The 21,608-nt window shown below is 42.8% G+C and overlaps 2 protein-coding genes across 3 annotated transcripts in view; one reads left to right on the top strand and one right to left on the bottom strand.

Annotated features, from left to right (window-relative positions):
• Positions 1–4,553: 4,553 nt before the first annotated feature.
• Positions 4,554–11,604, bottom strand: purab (purine-rich element binding protein Ab). Of its 2 annotated transcripts, XR_006821826.1 has the most exons (3): positions 11,587–11,604; positions 10,128–11,279; positions 4,554–4,825 (listed from the first exon to the last, which is right to left on the bottom strand). XR_006821826.1 is itself a non-coding variant. In XM_046030460.1 (2 exons), exon 2 carries the CDS (start codon positions 11,196–11,198, stop codon positions 10,353–10,355), a length of 846 nt encoding a protein of 281 aa, XP_045886416.1. In that variant the 5' UTR covers positions 11,199–11,279; positions 11,587–11,604; the 3' UTR covers positions 4,554–10,352. The 2 variants fall into 2 exon arrangements, 1 of the variants encoding a protein (XP_045886416.1); XM_046030460.1 differs by having other exon boundaries at positions 4,554–11,279.
• A 3,451-nt stretch (positions 11,605–15,055) lies between these two features.
• The window catches only part of nrg2b (neuregulin 2b), a 55,203-nt gene continuing 48,650 nt past the window's right edge, over positions 15,056–21,608 (top strand). The window contains exon 1 of the mRNA XM_046030689.1: positions 15,056–15,491. Coding sequence (XP_045886645.1) covers positions 15,080–15,491 — 412 coding nt within the window. The 5' untranslated portion in view covers positions 15,056–15,079. The remainder of the gene's footprint in view (positions 15,492–21,608) is intronic.

Below are 21,608 nucleotides of genomic sequence, written 5' to 3'. Positions count from 1 at the left end.
ATTATAAAACAGCTGTTCACTTGACCAAAGCTCTAAGCGTTCAAGTACCTAATAGCCACAGACAATAAATTGTGAGTTTGTAAGAGCATACAGTGTGTACCCATCCTGCAACTGTTGTAGAGTTCACCTTTACAGTACGTATCTCAGCACTTGGCTGCAACCCAAGTCAGAAGAATACATTCACAAAACTAGCCTAGCATGATATTTAATGTGTTATGGTTTACGTTATGTATCATACCATGACAAATAAACTACATTAACTTCACACAAAAAGGGTGTCTGCATCATAACACCTTTTAAAATTCTGCATGTAGCACATGTTCTTTTCTTACTTCTAACAAACCGACTACAACTCGTACTACTAACGTTACTTCTTGTTGTTCTTCTTCTTCTTTGTAGGTATTTAACCTAGTGACAAAATGCCGTTTGTCCATTTGGGCTACTGTAGAGACATGGCGGTGCAACATGGCAACATGTCTTTATACACCACTGAGATCATTGTTATGGATATTATATTGCATTCCTGTCAATAGATCCTCCTAAATATTACACACTGAACCTTTAATACCATACCATAGTAAGAATAGGGTGACGGTTATATAGCTACCCGCGTGTGTCTATAAGGAAAGAGCATAGGAAAATATAGAAAGAAAATTTAATTACTACAATATTAATTTTTTTGGAACAGTGGGTGTGTTAAAAATCTCTTCTCTTGTATTTGAATGGAGAGAGCATGTCCAACCCTGTACATCTGGTGACCCTAAGCAGGGTCATTTTGGAGATAGTGAAGTATTCATAGAACCAGCTACCTGCAATTATAACCTTTATGCATTTTATTTGTACCTCTAGCAACATAATGGGTCGCAGTTCTTTTACTGATAATTAAATACACTCACTGAAACACTCAAATTAAAACTGAATGACCGCACATGCCATTTTTACTTCTACTTTGTTTTTGTCTGAGTGCTTAGTGTTGAAAACTTAAAAATGATATTACCTGTGTTTGTCACACAGACTGTATTTAAAGAAGCGGCTCCAAACCTGCAGTATTAAAACATCTACTCTTGATGTAGCAGAAAGATAAAAGATTCTAGTTTGATTTTATATGTATCATTTCATTTTCATACTGTGCAGAAATATTACCTTGATGTATAGATAATGCTGATTTTTTACAGCATTCTCTATACATCAAGGTAATATTTCTGCACAGTATGAAAATCCCCATGTAAAGTGCAAAAGAACTTCTGTACAATACAAATCACTACTGTACACAATAAATGTAATTGGCCAATAACCTGAAGAGAACACTGCGCGCAAAGATTTAAAAGGTTCAATCAGCAATATATTAAAATCAAGGACCCCTGCAAACCGAGGCAGTCCTTACTTGGTCAGACAGATTGGACGGCCACTGAACAAGGATCACTTGATGGAGGTGGAGCAAAGTTCCCGGAAACAGACGTCAGCTGGCATTCATCAGCAGTTACCAGCTGTGGGGTAAAATTACTTTGAACATTTTTAGCTACTTGTGCACATGCAATTTAATTTTCCATCAGCGATAAAGAAACAGAAAGCTTAACAACTGTATCACTGGAACCAGTCAATAGGGACAAAGCTTGAGTGTGGTATGATGATGGGACTGGTATAAAACAAAAACATTAACATTTGTTGTGATTTGTTGGTTTATTAATTTTTAATTTTTTTTTAATTTTATTTTTAATTAAAGCATTAATCATTAGATCTTAATCATACATATGGTGAATTTGTTGTAAATAAACACATAGGCTAATAATGTACAATTGGCAACTTATAGTTAACTTAACAGCAACAGTATCCAAGTACAAGAAGATAACAGTGAATTGTGATTTAGTTTAGTTTACTACTTTATTTGACAGGGGCAGTGTATAGTAACAACATTTCTGAAAATTAAAACACATTTTTATTGGCTGGAGTACAAATAAACAGTGTACAGGCTGCACACAAAACTATTATTATATTAACTATATAAAAATGAAGGCAGTGGGGACATTTTCACTTACCAGTGCTTTCATCATTTCTTCCACCATCACCAAAATAGCCCCACTTCATTCCTGAATATGTTTTTTTATTTATTTATTGTAAACGGAAAATAATGCTTCGTTAATTAATGTAAATTAGGGGTAAATCTATTCAGCTTTATGCTTAGTATGTATTTGTTTTAGTTTCTAATCTAACTAAATGTAATTATTGAGCCTTGTTGCTTTTGGACACACGCAGAAGATCTCGTTACTTTTCCCTGTTGAAAGGCCAACAGACAGACGGGACGTGGCTATACCGGATACACGTGCATCCACATGTGTTTACAACCTTTTAAAAAGGTCTTATTAAAAAAACTGAAGCGTTTTGTCGCTAGAAGTTCATCATCTGGTAAGGATTACATTACTTAACAAACCTTATACTTGTTGTTTCTTTCCTTCATTAACTATCTTCTTTTCCAGCGCCTGATGGGTTTATTCTTTACATGTTTTATATCCGGGTTCTTCTGGTGGAAACGTGGCTTTGGTCTTTACCTACCTGCCCACTCATTAAAGTTCACTCGCTCGGGTAGGAGGGCGGGGTCGGGTACAGGCTGCGACGCATTACGTACGTCACTGGTTACTACAGGCCTGGGTTACCAGTTTTGAATCAAACAAACTTGATGATCCTAAAAAGCAAAGAAAACAAAACAAACTTGATGATCCCTGGCTTATCACCCAATTACAAAAGACTGTCAGTAGCTAACATTACATTATCAACAAGAAGTAGCAAAATAACTTAGTAAATTAGTTTTTGCGCTGGCTCTTGTTTGGGGATTTTGCTCTCATAGACATTTCAACTGACTACAAAACATCTTCCAAAGTCTTTACAGAAACAAGAAGTTGCGACGTCAAGTGGCCACTAAATTTCCTGTTAGGAGATAGAAAGTGCAAAAAGAAGATGTTAAAGTATGAAAAACTTTTCTGTGGTCACGAAATTGCTGGAAGAGCATGAAAGTAAGATTTATGCTTTATTCTGTTGCTCTATCTTGAGTAAACTTTGCACGTATGTTACCAATAAAATTAACAATGGCTCTGTTCCTTTTAAGGGTTGCAGTATAGTTAGTAAAATTAAAAGCAGTTGCAAGAGCCGTTATTCAGCTGCAACGTTTGGAAATCACAAAAACAACTGCATCATGTGGTTAATGCTAATCCTCTTTGACACTGAAAAAATTTAAGAAAATAATCAAATGTAATTGTTTTTTTTTATTGCTTTATCTTTTTAATTCAATATAATACACAATATGTTGTGACCGCCTAGCTTGTTTTATTTAATGTGTCTTATTATCCACAAGGTTTTTGTCAAAAGCATGTGTTTTCATGTAACCGTGCCAAAATAAAGTGTAAGTTAATTTGCCAGCTTGGTGTTTAAAGGGGAAGGTGAACCCAGTATGTTCCTGCTCTTAAAGCTTTTTAAATAACCCCAGCTAGTTTATAACAGAGCCCAAACACTAGACCACATACATGAACCCAAAATGTACTTAAATTGAATTTGACTTTCACTTCCCCTTAGACTGTAATTGCATTATTTTGATATAGCACAGACGAGTGCAAAGAGGCCTCAGAATAGAAAAAGCAGGCACTTTATTTTTCAAATGAAATGGATACCTTCTGAAAACGTTAAGAAATGGCTATACCAAACCCCTGTAGGCTATATGACCACTCTATTGTCAATGTAATAATGGAAGGGTCAGAGTCACTCCTTGAAATGTTTACAGCACTTCACAAATTCCTACAAAACATGTCCATTATTGAGCAGTGTCTTGTTAATAATATGAACTAAATCATTTTATGGTTGAAATACCACATGAATCATCTTAATATATTACCAGTTTGTTCCCATAGCTCCCACTGTTCTTCATATTACCGTCACCAAATCTGCTGGTTATAATGTGAATTTAATGTGAATTGCCATCGGTTTTATTGCTTTTGGTGTGCTGACCTGTTGCCTACACTGCCAACTGAAAAATCCTCACCTGGCCGATAACAGTTAATACTGTTTTGTCAACAGCGTGTCCTCTTTCCCACAGTGGCAACAATCCGGCACTCTAAATTTGATTTCCACATGGAAGTCAAAAGCAGATGTCTGGTACACTGTTTAAAATCTGATCTTTGTTTCCATCCACTGTTCTTGCCCTCCTATTGTGCTCTGTGCATTTTTTATTCATTAATAAAGAAGCTTTCCAAGGACATCTGATAGATAAATCCTTTAAACATAAAATAATTATCATCATTACAGTATCTACACCATTTCAATACAAGTATCTAAACAATGTTCCATCCATCTTCATCCACTTATCCGGGGTCAGGTCGCGGGGCTAAACAATGTTAATTTACATAAAGATAGCAAAGGCTATTTCAACATTTAAGATTTTCAATATAATAAGTCAACAGGCTATTTAAATCTTTCTTTTTATTGTCTGTCTTATTTTACTTAGTAAGTCCATCCCTGCTAAACATGGTTGACTGTAGTGTTGAGACAGTTGTGCAGAGACAGGGACGTGTGGAATGACTTTTTATTGCGCGATTAGTCATTTTTCAGACAACAAGGCTCCCCCAACATTAAAACAAACAGCAATGTACAAAACAGCACACCTTTTTTTTGCCATCAACGGAAATTTAATAAGGTAGTGAGAGTACATAACAGAAAGTAATGAAGTGTAAGGACGCGAGTTATGATGATGTTGAGATGTATAGGATGAGCTTGATGTCAAAGCCAAAGTAAGCACCATCGTCATGTTGTCAGGAAAGGCCATATTTCAGTAAGAAATATTCTAGAAGGGGTGAGGAGAGGTTAAACATGATACAAGAGGGTTGTTATCACAGTTTTCAGACATTTTTACCAACTAAAAAAAAAAGAGAACAATATCGGTGTAGCACTACTTTATCATGCAATTTACTTTAGTAAACCTTCTGACACACAGACAAAATATACTTCAATAAGTAGAACTCAATACATCTCTGTCCAGCAATAGTCACAAAGCCTGTAATTTATACTCTTTGAATGTGAGATCCCTATCAAAAATAATATGCAGATTTTTATTTTTCTTAATATATCTAAAGTGCAAGTATTTATCCATTTTTATTCAATGCTTTTGTAAGTATAAAATACAAAGGAAAAAAACAGCAATATGTTTTTCCTGTTTACATGTTATATTTTTCTGAAAGGAGGAGCATCATATATAACAAACCATATATATATATATACACACACACGCCACAGATAAAATAGTTTTGAAAGATACAACATATTATCTCATATGGGGATGGTAAAGGGATTTAGACCAAACGGTGACATGGGATATGTTCATTGTGCATTGACCCCACCCCTTGAAATCCAGGATCCATTTCCCAACATCTTGAAAGAATGTCTTTATAACTATACACAACAGGAGCCTATACAGTCTGCAAACATGATGGACCCTACTACTCGGTGCGTGTGCAAACAGAAGACGTGCTGAATGGGCTCCTCTGTCAGTGGTTTGTGATGAGTCATATAGTGCTTGGCTTTGAGCAGAGGCTGCGATTGGCTGTGTGATTAACCCGGAACTCTGAATGGCCAATGAAAGACTACAACACTGAAACCAGAAACAGAGCAGATTTGGTTGTCTGGAATATCTTATGGAAGTTCAGTCTGTTTTAAGTCAGTATTTGTACCGTTTGGTAGAGGCGGGTACCCACCACCCACATTTCAATTGTGGAAGTTTGCTGTTATAAGTCATGTACATGTGGCTGTTTGAATGCTGTCAGAAACGTGGATAATCTCCCCATTCAAGACAGAAGGAACAAGCAGACGAAGCATCTACAGCTGGAGCCATCATAGCAATCTGCATTTGAGTACATGCAACAAGTAGCTACTTTTGGGTTGTGTATACAATGTAATTTTATATTTTTATCTTATATTTCCATCAGTTGAAATGTTAAGGAATGATCTGGTCATCTGTTGTTTAAGCAACAAAAGAAATAAACTACTTTAAATAAAATTAGACAAAAGGAACACTGCAGTAGTAACAGACAAAAGGCAGGATAACTTCATGATTAGGGATTGCTACGATGGCTACCGCTGTGTAATAAATGAAAACATAATTCTCGTCAATGCTAACAGCTTCGGTGCATCGCCATCCATATACACTGAACTTAGCCAGTGCTGCTGGGGACAGCGCACAGCTTGACCACTGACGCTTTATACAGAACACAAGACGAAAAACATCTGCCTACCATTTTGCATTTGAGTCCCAGAAATGGATGACCGTGGAATGTGGGCACAACATGGCTGCAAGGTCACTCAGGGTTTTGCTGTGACATTGGGTGAGCTCTCATAAACTGAGAAATCAGACTCGATCACACTGTTTTCAGCAAAATCACAGGTGGCCCTCCTCCTCTGTACCTCAGATACAGCTACGACCCAAAATGGACGAGTCATGTTTCACAATGGGATCGTTCTGCTCTCAAAACACAACAAAACAAGTCAACACTTCTTTTAATCTTTAAGAAAATGTGTGCATTTTACAGAGTGAGGCATTCGAGCAGGATCGACTTCTCCTTATATTTGGCCATCAGAGTAAGAGAAAGACAGAAAGGAAGTGTTGTATTTCCAGTCTTCATGTAGCATGAGCCTCCTGGAGGCTAGAACACTTTAGGGAACAAGTGCTATATCAAAATAGAGAGTCCAGACTCATGTTGAACTCAAGATGAACTCAGACTGACCTCAGATGTGCTTTGCTGGGCACATAGTCATAGGTGGCTTGTTATGTGTGTTTAATGGAAATGGGCTTTTTATAATTCACTGTGCAGTGTGAGGAAATATTGTCATCTCCGCAAGAGGGCAAAGAAATTTCCTGCTCTTCGCCAAAGCAGAGAGAAAAGTCCTAACTGGATCTGACTGACAGCCGGGTCAGTAGGTCATGGTAGGCTGCCGCTGGTAAGCTCCTACAGTGCAGTGCCAGGCTTCATCAGGCCTTTCACCAACACTCAAACAACAAACAAACCTGGGCCAAAAATGTCCTGCGTGGAACAGATGGGATTTTCTGGAACATTTTTCTTGGCTCTATTGCCACAGGCACGCCCAATCAAACGCAGCTCTACGTTTAAAAGCAAGGGACTTCTGATACAGTTTCAGTCCAGGTGTGCTTTGGGGGAATTCTGCTTCAGTCTAGCCTCAGCTATCCCATGTCTGGTAGGCCCAGGCTGTAACTACATTAGCAGCTTTTATCCAGCTGAGGCCTCTAAAGCTGCAATCCATGCAGCCTGTGTTTCCCCTTAGTGCCACCACTCTGACAGGGCCTGGGACCAGGCTCAGACATACCCGCTGTGGCAGGCCAACCTGTTTTAAATAAAGCTGATAGGTGAACTAACCACTTGGAGTATATTGATTTTTAACTAGCACTTCACTGACAGCCTAGAGGTCGACTGGGTCAAAAAGAGGGAATGGACTGTGTGTCTGACAGAGCGTATTTGGGCATGTTTTGCTGCACGGACAATGAGCCAGGGCCTTTTTAATGCTTTGAATTCCGAGTGGGGGAGAGGAGCAGACCTGAGATCCGAGTCTGCCCATGTTAGAAAGAAGCATAGTGATCCTCATTGTCAAAACAACAAACTCCTCCGTCCTTTGGGTCTGCTGCAGTTGATCCCTATCGCCTAACTCAAGTGAAACCCGTGTCTGCCAAAGTCAAAATGTAGTTCACCTGTCTTGCGATCGGCAGTCCCGGGTGAGAGAGGCTCCAAACACACAGTTTCCTGGATTCTAATGACGGGAGGCCTTGTGCAGTTCTAGACACCATTCAAAATACTTTAGTGGCCTCCCAAACACTCAGATAGCAACAAGAGGCCTCGACAGGGAGAGACTGTGTGTGTGTGTGTGTGTGTGTGTGTGTGTGAGTCAACCACCCCTGGACCCAAGCCCCAAGATACTATTCAACCTTACAGTTAGACAGTTAGAAGGTGTTAACTGTCTTCGTTGTGTGTGTGTGTGTGTGTGTGTGTGTGTGCCTTAGGGGAGGAACTAGGAGGGGAAGGGTTTTTCTCTGGGGTGACTCCGTAGGGGGACGTAAAACACCCGAACTAGTCTACGCGCACTGATGACAGACAAGGCAGCCTACTGGTTTACAGAACGTGACAAATACGTGAAAAATACCCCACTACTAGTCTGACTTTTTTTTTTCCACTTTGAGCAAGTGCTTGAGAAGAAAGTCTTCACATTTCGGAAATAAAATGCAGATGCATCAACCTCATCGTCATGCTTTCGAACATCTACTGATCACATAGCCTATACATTTTTTCGTCTTTTAATAGTCTATACATGTGATACAATGCCGCAATTGGCACGTACACAATATTGCACACTAATATGAAACATCCTACACTAGTCAGTGTCTTCCTCTCTGCCTGGGAGGGAGAAACCTGACACGTTTTGGACAACATAATGTGGAGAAAAGAACTTTGAAGGGAAAAAAAAGAGCATCAGAATAAAAATAAAAGTGACATATTCTGAGCGGCGAGGCCCCCAAGGAGCGATCAAGGGGCTGTAGCACCATAAAGAGATAGATACTGCCTCGGCCCTGCACTGATAGGCCTCTACATCCACTGGACTGCACTCAGACTGACGGCGTGGGACCGGCCGGCTGGCCTGCATGGCTGGCTGGCTGCCTGGCTCTTTAACAGCATCCATCTCAGCTCTGACGAATAGCCTCATCCAGCCGCTCCAGATTTAGTTTTGTTGTTGTTGCTGTTTTTTTTATTGTTTATTGTTTTTTTACATCATGGTGCATATGGTGTGCAAAGCCACGCGCAACATCTCCAGATGAATCTCCATGGTGACACCCAGTGCTGCCACAGGCAGTACATCCTGGGTCGTACTCCTGGTCCACAGAGATGCATCTCTACTCTGAGAGAGGCCACCAGGCCAGGGGCGAAGCTAAGAATTCTGGGCTCCAGGGTGCCATAACACACTGAACCCCCTCCTGTTTCCAAATTGCACTTCCTCTATCTGAAGGGCCCGATCTGTTTCTGCCCACTACCATAGTTGGCCTCCAAGCTCCCAGCAGCCTTTCAGCATACTTTTGCTGTTGCTACCCATGCTCCATGCACCACAGGGGTGTGAAACCTGCAGCCCTGGTGAGTATATATTTCGGCCTACATAACTGCACTCGTAAATGAAAACGTACAGCGGTCGAGGTCACAGACCATCCACGTGAGAACACGTAAACGAGTGGAGTGTATAAGGCACGGGTCGTAATGACGTCAGAGAGGATGCGCTGCCTCACCGCACGCTGCGCTGACGCGTCTTTTTTTGTTTTGTTTCCACGCCTTGCGCTCCCACAAGTGGACCTTATCCTTTTGCATCCCCCACCCTCCCAGAGGAAAAAAATCAACAAAGTAACAAAGAAAAAACTTAACCCACAGAAAACGTGGGTATCTTAATAAGGATTTTTTACAGCTGATTCACAAAATCATAATTAGTACATCTAAGTTAGCACTTTTTTCATTTAAGTTTATATGGACATGGTGCAAGAGGGTTGATATTCATTATAGTAGCTTAGAGATTTATCCCATTTGTTTGAGGCAGCACAAAATAGGCTATTTATTTATTTATTTATTTGAGTCTCAACCTTCCCATAATGGCATGATAGAAATGCTTTCATTAGCCTACTACGTTTTAGGTCAAATTGAAGACTATAGCCTACTTTGCCAAACTTCTTTTCAAAACGCATGCTGACAGGTGTTTACAGGCCTGTAGTTCAGCGTTCTGTAATTCATACACTTTTAGAGCGCTTTCATATTTATTCTGCGTACCTTTATAATAAACTATACATCTGGTATCAGATTTTGGTTTCATAAAGTCCATAATATATTCTCTTTGTGCTGATGTCAAATGCTCGTTCTACATGAAGACTGTCATTTTATATAATAGACCTCTGGTTGTATTTTTGATTAAATCTTAGTATATGACCAGTTTGAAAACATTTAAACATTTTTTCTCGAAATAGCTTTGATGTGTGCAAAATCTGTCATTTGATAGAGATATAAACACTCTGGTCATTGTCATTTAAATCAAGTAGGAAACAGTTCATATCTTACAGTTCAATCCTTGATAGCAGCGGCTTACTGTCACATGGGTGGTAAGTGGGGTGACATCCAGTAAAATGAGCGAGGAGACAGCAGAGGTGCTGCCATGTCTGTGGAGGTTGTGTGTGGGGTGATTCCCTTGGAAATTCTCTTTCAATTTTACAGTTCAAAGTCTCGTTTTCTCTCAGAGTTCAGTTTTGTCTTTGTTGTTTCATTTCTGCTCTCTTAAAATCCGCGTCAGTCATCGTCGCCCTCATCTCCGCCGTGCGGGCCCTCAGGTAGCAGTTCGGAGGCCCGTTTCTCTCTACTCCTCTCCTGGATCTTCCTCATTTCCTCCGCGTATTTACAGAAGGTGTTGCCGAATTTGGACCACACTTTGCACGGAACCGTAATGGAGTTCCGGTAGGTGGGCTTCACCTCGCTGACCCGCATGAAGACCCCGTACTTATTGGAGCCCACGTCAAAGAAGAAGCGCTTGTTGTCGACTGTGAGCGAGGTGCCCTCGGGGAGCTCTGCCGGCTCCTCGTCCACGCCGTAGTCGTCGATGAGTTTGGCCAAAGCGTCGCGGAACTCAATGAGACCTTGCGCCGGCAGAGCGATAGTCTGGCCTTGCGCGCTTCCCAATCCGGGCCCCCGATTAACGGTCTGCCGGATCCTCAGGAACCGCCCCCTCTGGTTCTCTTTCAGATCCATGTAATATTTCCGATTCTCCCGCACCAGGAATTCGCTCTTGAGCGCCCGCCGGGGCTCATCCTGCACTATGTCCGGGTTGGTCGGGCCCAGCTGGGCGTAATGTTCAATAAAGTCCCCGAGATAATCGCGGAACTCCACGGCCACCGACATGGAGAGAGTGAGGCGGCTCTTGTTCCCCCCAGCCCCGACCTCGGCTATCTTTAGGAAGCGGCCTTTAACATTCTGCTTCACGTCAAGGTAGAAGCGCTTGTTCTGGATGTCGACGCGCTTGGAGGCGAGCTCCTCGGTGTCGTGCTGCAGCCGGGACATGGCGCCCATCGCACCCGGGGGCAGCGTGCCGGGGCCTGCGGTGGGCCCTCCGTGGTCACTGCCACTGTCTCTGTCCGCCATGATGCTGCCTCCCTGCTTTACCTTCCACCGTCTCCCTCTGCCTGCTGCAACCTCGACTGCCCGTCAAACCACTCCGCCGCTCTATCGCGAGACGAGAGAGGAGAAGAGAATGAAAAAAATGAAAGCAACTGTAGATAGTGTTACTGTAGTACTCCAGGCGGGCTGCGTTCAAGACAGTCGCGCTGTTTTTGCAACGTTTTGCAGATTTTTCACTTTAGCCTTTAGTATAGCCGTGTATTGCAACTGAAAGTTAACCCCCACCCATGTGAGCCTAAAACACTGCAGTAGGCCTACTAACATCAACATAGAGAGATAGATAGATAGATAGATAGATAGATAGATAGATAGATAGTGTCTAAACAGTGCACAGAACAGGGACAAGTCATACCTGAGGGTTATTGGTTTGAGTGTTTCAGCACCACGGACAGTTGTTTGGGGCTTTCAGCACCACGGACAGCGAACCCGGACAGTCCCTGTGGAAGGAGACGGAGAGAGGGAGCAGGATGAAAGAGAAATTTCTCAATGAACAGTAAATGATAGCGATGTGTGGGAGTCAGAGGGAGGGGGCTGATACACTGTGAAGCATCACGAATCATTACCCTATGATTGGACTTCTCAGTGTCCTTAAATTAGTTCATCAGTGGACTGTAGCAAAAAGCCAATAGTTTAATTAAAAACTCTGATTTTGGACAATCAACTTGTCAGAAATAAAGAAAAAAAGAATGAACTCACATACAGTAAATGTACATAGAAGTTAGAAAACCAGCTAAATACAGCCATGTAATTATACAATAATTCCTGTAACATCCCACTATATCCTCATTTCAGTCTCAAGTTTGACTAAATCCCAGTAAAAAAGGTCATATTCGGTCCAACAACAGCAACAACAAATGTCCCAGGTGACGTTATGAGGTCTTCAGCCTTCATGGGCCTGGGGGGGTAAAACAGACCTCAAGGAGAAGAATGATGTTGATGTGAGACTTGATTAATGTGGATACGAACGGAACAGCTTCATGAGATTCGACGCCGATGGTATTATTAATGATGATATTATAAATAATAAGAGATAGCATCTGGAATTGGAGCACAACACCATATGCTTTAATTCATAGACTTAACACTAGTATTTGTTTAAGGAAATGTCTGAAATGAAAACATGTCCTTTAGCAAACTCTCCGTACTGTGTCAGTAGATATCTGACAAAAATTCCCTATGGGCCAAATAATAATAAAAGCAGAATTCTTTTAAAACTGACCAACTACTTTAAAACTATCCTAACATTGATTTATGAGCTGGTAAAAGACATGTTAAAAAAAAATTTTTTATTCATGAGTATTGCTGGTGTAGAAAATAGGGGAGAGAGGGCTGCAAAGAAAAAATCTGGAACAAGTGTACAAAGTCTAACAGTAACAAAACAAAAAACAGCTTTGTAACTACAACTAGAGTGTTTTAGCATCACAGTTAGGGACCCTGACAGTGGAGCAGTTTGGACTGCAAGTGTATCACGAGAGACCAATTTAAGTGACCCTGCTGAAATGCCGGTGCATTACCAAAAACAGCCCCTCTAATAATTCCCACAGGTTCACCACGAGTATCAGGGAAAATGTGGAGGCCACCCGGGGTCAGTCAGCAGGGATCGTTTTTTTACTCCCGTTTGCTTTGTCAACAATGATTTGCTTTCAAGGCTAATTTGGAAATTCCTAAATTGTGTGCAGGGTCTCTGAATGGGGGCTCTGAGTGGCTGAATGAATGACGGAAAGACAGATCGTGAATGGATGGGCAATGGGTGGAGTGGTATAGGGGTGGGTCACTGGACGGATCACAGACTCTGAAGGGCTGTATTTCCCTCTTGAAATGCTGTGGAGAACCTCAAACTGGAGTCCCAGTAATGTGGAATCCACATGTGACTAAGAAAAGATAAACCCAGCAGGTTTTGTTGCATTTAGCACCATGGACAGCACTGAATCTGTTTGTACTTCCAGATATAGGGGTTGACTCTTTTAGGTTAATGTATTACAGTAAAGAATGACACATTTAGTGAGGAGACCGACCTTTATTGCAGAAACTGGCTGTGGCCTTGAGTTTGTATGAGGTGCCATGTGATTGGCCTATTGGGACAGAGCACTAAATCTGTCAAGCCTTTCAGCACCATGGACAGAGACTGGTCCCTGACGTGACCTGCTGATGGTCAAACATGTGGATGAAGCCATGATGTAGGTGCATACTGTGGTGAAATGGCCTCTCGTACATATCCTTTATCATCTCAGTCATCTATAGTAAAAAATGTCCACGTCCCATAAATGAGCTTATATCTTATCCCTTTCTCAGCATGGAAATCGAAAGGCTTTCTGACCTCTAGCGAAGGACGCACAGCTCCTGACAGGGGGAGAAAGGCGAATCTTATGAATGGCTTGATTGATTGATACAGAGATGGAGGCAGGGACTGGTTTGCTGTGGAGGGAGGAGGGTATTCTTGTGGTCACCATAAAAAGCCCGAGTATAGTGTGTAAAGCTCTCATTTCATTGGTGGAGATGCATTCAATGAAAAAAAGTGGTTTTATTAGCTGTAGCTGAGCAGGATTGGCAAAATATTTGGGTAGGATGTCTTTGCAGCACCCGCAGGTTGAAGTAACTGATGCTCCCACGTGTTGCCATAGAGTCCTCAAACTGTACAGTATCCCAAGACAATAGTGAACTGCAGTGACTCAAATAATAGTGGGGAAAATGTCAGTGTGCTGACACACTTTGTGCTCTCTTGCAGCGTGCAGTGAGCATATAGATGTCTGAGGGCAAGACTCGAAACTCCCAGCTTGCCTCGCCATGCTGAGGAATCCATTGAGAGAATTTCGCAGCGTTAGTCATCACAACAAGTATCCGCAGTGTGTGTAGTAGTCGCCTATAGCCTCTCTTGCACCTCTTGCACTGGAGATCCACAGTGGGCGCCGTGCAGGGCTTGGCTACAGACGCACTCTGTGCTGTGTGTCTGTGCACTGCGTGCGTGATTTAGGTTTAACACAGTCGACCGGTATGGTCACATGCTGGTTTGGTCTGTGGCGCTGTGCCGGTGGGTGCCCAGGTCGTTAGGGTGTTTGCGCAGGACGTGGCGAGCCGACGCCAGTGACCGGGCAGGTGATGTTTGCTCACGTAAGCCGCTCGCGTTTGATGAGGGGCGCAGGGGACGCGGCTGGAGAGTGCGCGCTACTGTTGCATCGCCTCACCGGATAACCCTTGCTATCTCATCCTGTCCGTCTGTTCCTCCCCGGTTTTGTGTGTCTCTTTTTTATGTTGCTTAGCCACAAACGGATTTGCAGGAAAGGGACTCTTTTGACGATCGAAATAAGTGGATAAAGGAGCCGACCTTGCGTGTGCGTGTGCGTGGGGTGCGTATCGTTTCTTGTGATTCCCCTGTACGCGCAAGCTGCTTTTTCCTTCCAGAGAGGCAATGCGCCCACCCATGCGATGCTAGCCTATTAGCTGGTGAGAGAGAGAGAGAGAGAGAGAGAGAGAGAGAGAGAGAGAGAGAGAGAGAGAGCGTGAGAGGTTTCAGCCCTGGATTCGAGAGGAGGCTAATTTACGAGTCTTGTTTTGCCTTTCAGGAATAGGGGCGATAAGAGGGGGAGGGTGGTTGGTGAAGGAGAATGCAGCAATCACATTTTTAAGCATGCAGAAGCGGGCCGTTTCCGGTTCCTAGGCTGGTGTGTCCCCCCATCCGAGGCCAGCAGCCGTATGGGGAAAGCAGCGGCAGACACAGATGGCATGGACACTTCCACAAGGTCTGCCGCTCTGCCCTGCCTGCTCTGCCGGAGCCCGTTCGCCGCCGTCTCTCTCTTCCAGCTTGCTCCGCCGCCCAGCAGCACTGCAGCACAGCACAGGCTGACGGCATGAGGCTTGATCCAGTGCATTTCTCCATGCTGGTCATCGGGGTCTCCTTCGCCTGTTACGCCCCGAGTCTCAACTCCCTTCAGGATCAGGCGTACCGATCAGCCGTGGTCATCGAGGGCGAGGTGCGCTCCTTCCCGGAGAACGTCTCCTCCCGGGAGCCCTACAGTGTGAATGTCAAAGTGCTGGACGTGTGGCCCGTCAACAGCGGCGGCCTCGAGAGGGAGCAGCTCGTGACCGTCGGGGACTTCGGTTCCGAGGCCCCGTGCACCACGGTGGAGAAGGACCACAGATATATCTTTTTCATGGACCCGACCGCCGAGCCCTTGGTATTCAAAGCATCGTACGCCCCTGTGGACGCCAGCGAGCCGGAGCTGAAGAAGGATGTGGAGAGAGTGTTGTGCGAGGACTGCGGTAAGTTTAAGGCTTTCCCGTTATACCTGCCATACACTCACACCGCACTATAAGGGCCACTGAAGCTGCCATGGTGATGTAAGGAGACAGTCACCGCTCTCTGGCTGCGCGTGCGCGTGTGTAGTCTATACAATGTGTCAGCGTGTGTACACACGTGCATGCGCGCGAGTCGATTGACACTTCCATCCTCCATAACCCGGTCACCCATAATGAAATGAGAAGCGTGGCTGGGAACGCGTGTGTGCGTGTGTGTGTGTGTGTGTGTGTGTGTGTGAGAGAGAGAGAGAGAGAGAGAGAGAGCGATAGAGGGACGTAGTTAAAACAGCAGGTTCCACCTGGTGATTAGACACGCGCTGATGATCAGTGGGTACTGAAACTTCCAGCAAGATAAGCAACATCACATCATTACAGGAAGTCGCCTGCATGTGGAGTCTTAAGGTGCAGCTCCTGTGTGTGTCAGAGAGAGAGAGATAGATAGGCAGAGTATGTGATGGGAATCAGGGACAGCAACCTTGTCTTGAGGCGACCTCCTTTCCAAACTTTGTAGTTGCAGCCTGTACTGGGCTTCATGTTAGATAAGTTGCTGTTCTAAGTTCAGAAATCGTGCCAAAAGCCTGACAGTCAGTGTTGACTGCAGTAACAGTGGGTGGTGGTCATCTCTCAACTTGTTGTAAGTTTCCACCATGGACATCTGAAAGTGTGCTCCTGGTTTCAGGAGAAACTCTATTTAAGTTATTGTCATCCGTTATGACTTCTATAAATGAACAGTCTGAACACAGCACAAGAAAAAACTTAGACTATAGTCCAAAGATGAGGTTGTAATCTTTCAATTTTTTTCCTCACATTTCCTCCCTTGGTTTCTCTCCAACAGGGAGGAAAGAAGCCGTGAATTGATCCCTGTTCTTACCAAAAGTCTTTCAGAATCAGGGTCAGCTTCTCAGCTCAAACAACATGTGAACTGGCCTCTTACAAAATGTGATTTATATCTATTGTATATTAATCTGGTAGTTGCAAAGGCTTTCAGGTCTTTTACCTTTAGATATTTCCTAAAAGACAAGGCTGACTTTTTGGCAAATTATTGCTATGATCCACTCCACCTGTGTTTTCAGTATTTAAAATGTTACACTGCTTTTGGAATGATGTAACTACAATTTGTACCATCTACTACTGTTAAAACATCTGCTTGTCATGTGGTAAACCTGAGTGCAGAAGTAAACTGACAGGAAGTACCATTTTCCCCTGCTGCACAAAAGAGAGCGGAATAAGATCTTAACTATTCAAGTGTCACACATTTCTCCAATACCAGCTTTAGGAGCACCACTGTAAACCTTCTGGGGTTCATCATCTTTGTTAGGTGAATGTGAGGACGAAATCTTTGAAACAATGTGATTATACGGAAACTCATCTTTAAGTTCTTCAAATCCAGAATCATTGTAATTTCCATGCAAACTGCCAGTGTCTATAAAGCGTTAAACGCTAATAGGAAGTCACTCCGATGTCTTAATAAAGGGTTCATCCGGCATCTGAGCTAACAACGTGATGTTCTATTTTTACCTCCCTGACATGCTAAAATTATCAAGTCATTTATTTATGACAGTGCTGTTTGCAATCAGGCTTCAGTCTAAAACACATTTTCCAGGCAGGAATAAGCTCAAGAGAGGAGATACCCACTCATGGACTGATTCACCCCACACACATGCACACACACACACACACACTCACACCACAAGTATGTCATGAGGTTAAAGGGACACCTTAACCAAAAATATATAATTTCTTTTAACAATTGTTAGCACTTAGCCGCATCATTGAACATAAAAATGTTTGTACTCCATATCTTCAGACAATTCTGCAGGGTGAATTGGGTTTTGAGTTGTTATGAGTTGGAACCCAGTTTAACAACAGGAAAACAATATTCAATCATGTCTCACTTTGCAGTACAGATTTAGTTTCATGTGTCTACACCTATGCTTAGTGCATCTCAAACACATAAACCTTCAGTGAAGTATTACAAAATTATCGTCCTCTGCAAAATGCAACTGCTGTGTCGGCCAGGACTCCCACTCATTCATTGCTCACTCACAGGCTACACTGACACTTTTCATTGGGTTGATCCATGTCAGGGTAGCCGGTGAATGAGCTACGGCCGAGCAAGAGTCCTGGCCAGTGATCAGGCTGCAGATCTGCACAAGGGCATACTGTGGAAGAGTTTAATTTGAGACAGAAGTAACTGCAGCTTAAAGATGGATTGGGCTAAGGGGCGTGTCAGCAGACACACACCCTGAGCCTAGCCAATCCCAAACAAAGTCTAAACACAGCCAGCCAATTACAGCCAAACTGTTGGAAAAGCCCACTTCTGTACACACCCCTACCAATTTCTTTCAACACACTTAAATTATGGTGGTGCTTTTAGCTACAATATATGTTTAATTTTGCAGTAGGCCTATTATTGTAATTACTGTAAAAAGCTGCGCTTGGGTTGCAATGAGCACACAAGTTCATAGCTGAGACTAGCTGAGAATTTTACTGACAATTTTATGGTTTGTGTTAAAATTGTAATCTGTAATTCAACAACATGTTATTTTAATTGCCAAATTGTGTTACCAGTGGGTGGAGGTACACCTGTCCCCTCTCACCCAGCAAAAGAAAGTGTTTGGTATAAAATGCCGGGAAAATGAATTCTGAGAGATAGAAGATGTAGCTCTACATTTCCTTAATGAACAAGAGTACTGCAGCTGTTGTGAACTGGCACATTTACTTACCAGGAACAGAGCTTAAAAATCCTGTCAGACTTTATTCCGTCATGACAGTACACACTCTACCCTCTGGCATATATATCAAAACCCTAAATACAAGCGAGCATTCACCGTGGCAGCACCAGAGTGCCAAACATAAAGAGGATAGTACATCACAGTAGCCTAAAATACAGCATTACCATTTATGGTGTTTACTGTGGTAAAACATCACTACTGCTTTACTTGCATGTTTACATTTGTCAGCTTTACCGTATTGTAAAAGTCTCTGCAAGAAGTCATATAAAACTGTATAAAAAGAACACAAGCTTAGCAATTAAAGATACATTTTTTAGCTTGCTTGCTACATTTCTGGACTACCAGCACCTGTTGGATGGAAATTTAGAGACCTAGTTCTGGGCTACATGAATATGTAGAAGCCTCATGGTGTCAGCTTGAAATTGGTTGAAATAATAACCAAATCTGTTTAAAACAACTGGTTATTAGGTTTCTGACTTTCTACCAGTGAATGTTGCCATTCACTGCAAGCTACAGTTGTGCAAAGTTGGAAGCACAGACCCCTCGCTGGGAGAGAAATTATGAGACTGTAAATCTTTTGGAACTATAAAAGATAGCAGAGCCATCTTCCAAAAGCAGAGCCAATGTTGATTAAATGGCAAGAGCAGTCAGGTTTCTCTCTTACTGTTTATGTTATTGAGCCTGCCATAGCTAATCTAATAAACCACCCCAACCCCACACCTCTGACCAAAACACAAAATGCCGCTTGATGAGGCAAAACTGCAGACTGGACTCTGTAGAACTGGCTGCAACACCTGATGTGAAAGAATGGAGTACAAACTTTATTCATATAGAAATCAACGCTACAGGAGTGTACTTAATAGGGAATCTTTGTTTTGTCCTGAACAACGGAAACCACATGTATGTCTCCACCGAGCTCAACTGGCCATCACTGTCGTTCCCACTACGGCTCACACTCCCCTCTTAAAAGCACAAAGCCAATCCTATCTTAAGTCCCAGGCGGTCTAAAGCGTAATGTAGGTCTTCTCTGATCATTGCTGTTGGCATGCCTTTTGAGATACATTGACAGTTCCTTCCTAAAATAGCTTTAGCTGATGCCCAAACATGCTCCTGTCACTGATGCTGTATCTAGTGCTGCATACCTCAACTCTCATGCCCTCACCCTCTCTCTCCCCCTCTTTCTGTCTCCCTCCTCATGCTGTAGCTGACTGTAGCTGGAGTGCGTGGTTCAGCTTATGCCTGCCCTCCTGTCAGTCAGCCACACAGAGGAGGAGAGAAGGGGTGTTGGGTCTTTAGCTTTGAGATTACAATTAGATGCCGCCATAATGCATACTGTATAACTTCATAGCCAGCGCCCTTCTCTCCCTAATTGAGAGTCAGAGCACTAAATTCAGGCATTTTGTATTGTACATAAAATAAATTTACTGCTATTCTGTTGTAATACTGTAGTGTCAACTTTTTCTAGGTTATAAATCACCATGCGTTAGTGCCACTTTAACAGCATTAAAGGAATAATTCATCATTTTGGGAAAAAATCTTTTTAGATTTTTAGTTAGATGATAGATATCAATCATCTGTTTGTGTGTCAAGTATGGAATTGGAGTAAGCCTAACCATGTTAGACGGTTAGTTAAAAAATATGCCAGGCTAGGCTAACCGCGTTGTGACTTCAGCTCTGTACTTACTGTAACACACAAACATAAAAGTGGTATCGATCTTCTCATCTCACTCTCAGAAAGAAAGTGAATAAGCGTATTCGCTCTAATGTATTGGAAGCATTCCTTTAAAATGAGCATTTGGACCAAGCCATCTATGTGACATGGATCTCAGAACACTCACAGCTCTCAAATGATCACCCAAATTGACGGTTATGATTTTGAAAAGGAAAAGAAGCACATCTAAATGTGTGTGTGTGTGTGTGTGTGTGTGTGTGTGTGTGTGTGTGTGTGTGTGTGTGCATGCAAAATGTGTATAATTATGTATAAGTGCTATTGAATGTGTCTACAAAGTGTAATTGCAGATTAGTGTGCATGTGACTTGTGTGCATAGAAGACTGTGTTTGCATGTGTGTCTAACACCAGCACCTTATCAGCAGCAGCAGTATAATTATTCTGGGCCAACATGCACTGCTATATCTCAGCTCAGGCTCACATCAGTGTGTACAGCAGCTGGAGGGCAGAACCACTGTGGCATTGATCTCCAAATCCCAGAATTAGGAGATTTTTTTTGCTCTGGGGCAGCACGTCAAAACCATCCTTGCAACAGGAAACGTATCCAAGGCCACCCCCTTGAACAAGTCGTTACACCAATCCCAGTGAATTTAAGCGTTCATTATAGCTCTCTTTGGTGCTAACACCTTTAGGTCTGTAGTGAACAACTGTCTCTATTAGCCAATGATGTGTTTGTGGGTCCATAACAGAGTCTGAGGCTCTTCAGTGCACGTGCATCGCACACTGCTGTATGTACTGGATACTGTATACACTGCTCTGTGATTTTTTTAAATTAAGAGGCATTCCACATTAAGCCTTTAAAGGTGGCACATATTAATGTTCATACTGTACATTAATATGAACGCACATACAGGCAGATTCACTGGACGAATCGGTGACTTGACGAGAGAGAGTGTGTGTGTGTGTGTGTGTGTGTGTTGCGAGAGGCCTCTCACATGTCAGTCTCATCCTTTCCCCTCTTTGTTGCGTTATCTGTGTCTATTTCAGACACCCTGTGTGTCTCTTTCTCTTCTGTTTGTCCCTCCTTCTGTCTTTCTCACTGTCCTTGTCTCAACAGAGCATTATACCTCTACAAACACACAAGCACACATACACACACACATACATGCCAGTTAGCTGTTGCTGTTGCTGCTGTGCTGCAGATGCCCCAGTGTGCTGTCATTAGCAGGGAGATCTGGGGCTGCTATAAATTATGCACACTGAATAACAGAAGGCTGAGGATTTCTCCCCTCTGCTGCCTGCGTGTATATAAATGTGTGTCTGTGTGTGCGTGTAGCGAGAGGATGCATAGACCATGTTTTTGCTCATTTATGTTCTACTGACATTATACTGATCAACTTTGCTTGTCGACGTGTGTGTATTAGCGCACTTCTCTGTGTCTCAGCACTCTTACCCCTGCCTAACTCGTGTACATGTCCTTCAGTTATGCAGTGTGTGTGTGTGTGTGTGTCCTTGCTTGTGAATAATGTATTAGCACTTACCTTTTCCAGCAGTCAGCCTTAGTAGAAAACTCTGACACATGCCTTTTAAAGGGACCAGCCCAGTGCCACATGGCTCAGTTTGTGAATGAGGGAGGTGTTCTTGTAACCCCACTTACACACACAGAAACACACATGC

Source organism: Micropterus dolomieu, linkage group LG19 (genome assembly GCF_021292245.1).
Source record: "Micropterus dolomieu isolate WLL.071019.BEF.003 ecotype Adirondacks linkage group LG19, ASM2129224v1, whole genome shotgun sequence".
Classification (NCBI taxonomy): Eukaryota; Metazoa; Chordata; class Actinopteri; order Centrarchiformes; family Centrarchidae; genus Micropterus; species Micropterus dolomieu.
Note: the sequence above shows the minus strand (reverse complement) of the source record. Positions and strands in the feature narration are given on the sequence as shown.

Excerpts from the sequence above, each read along its gene's own strand:
- purab (XM_046030460.1), bottom strand. The coding sequence starts at position 11,198 with ATGGCGGACAGAGACAGTGGCAGTGACCACGGAGGGCCCACCGCAGGC.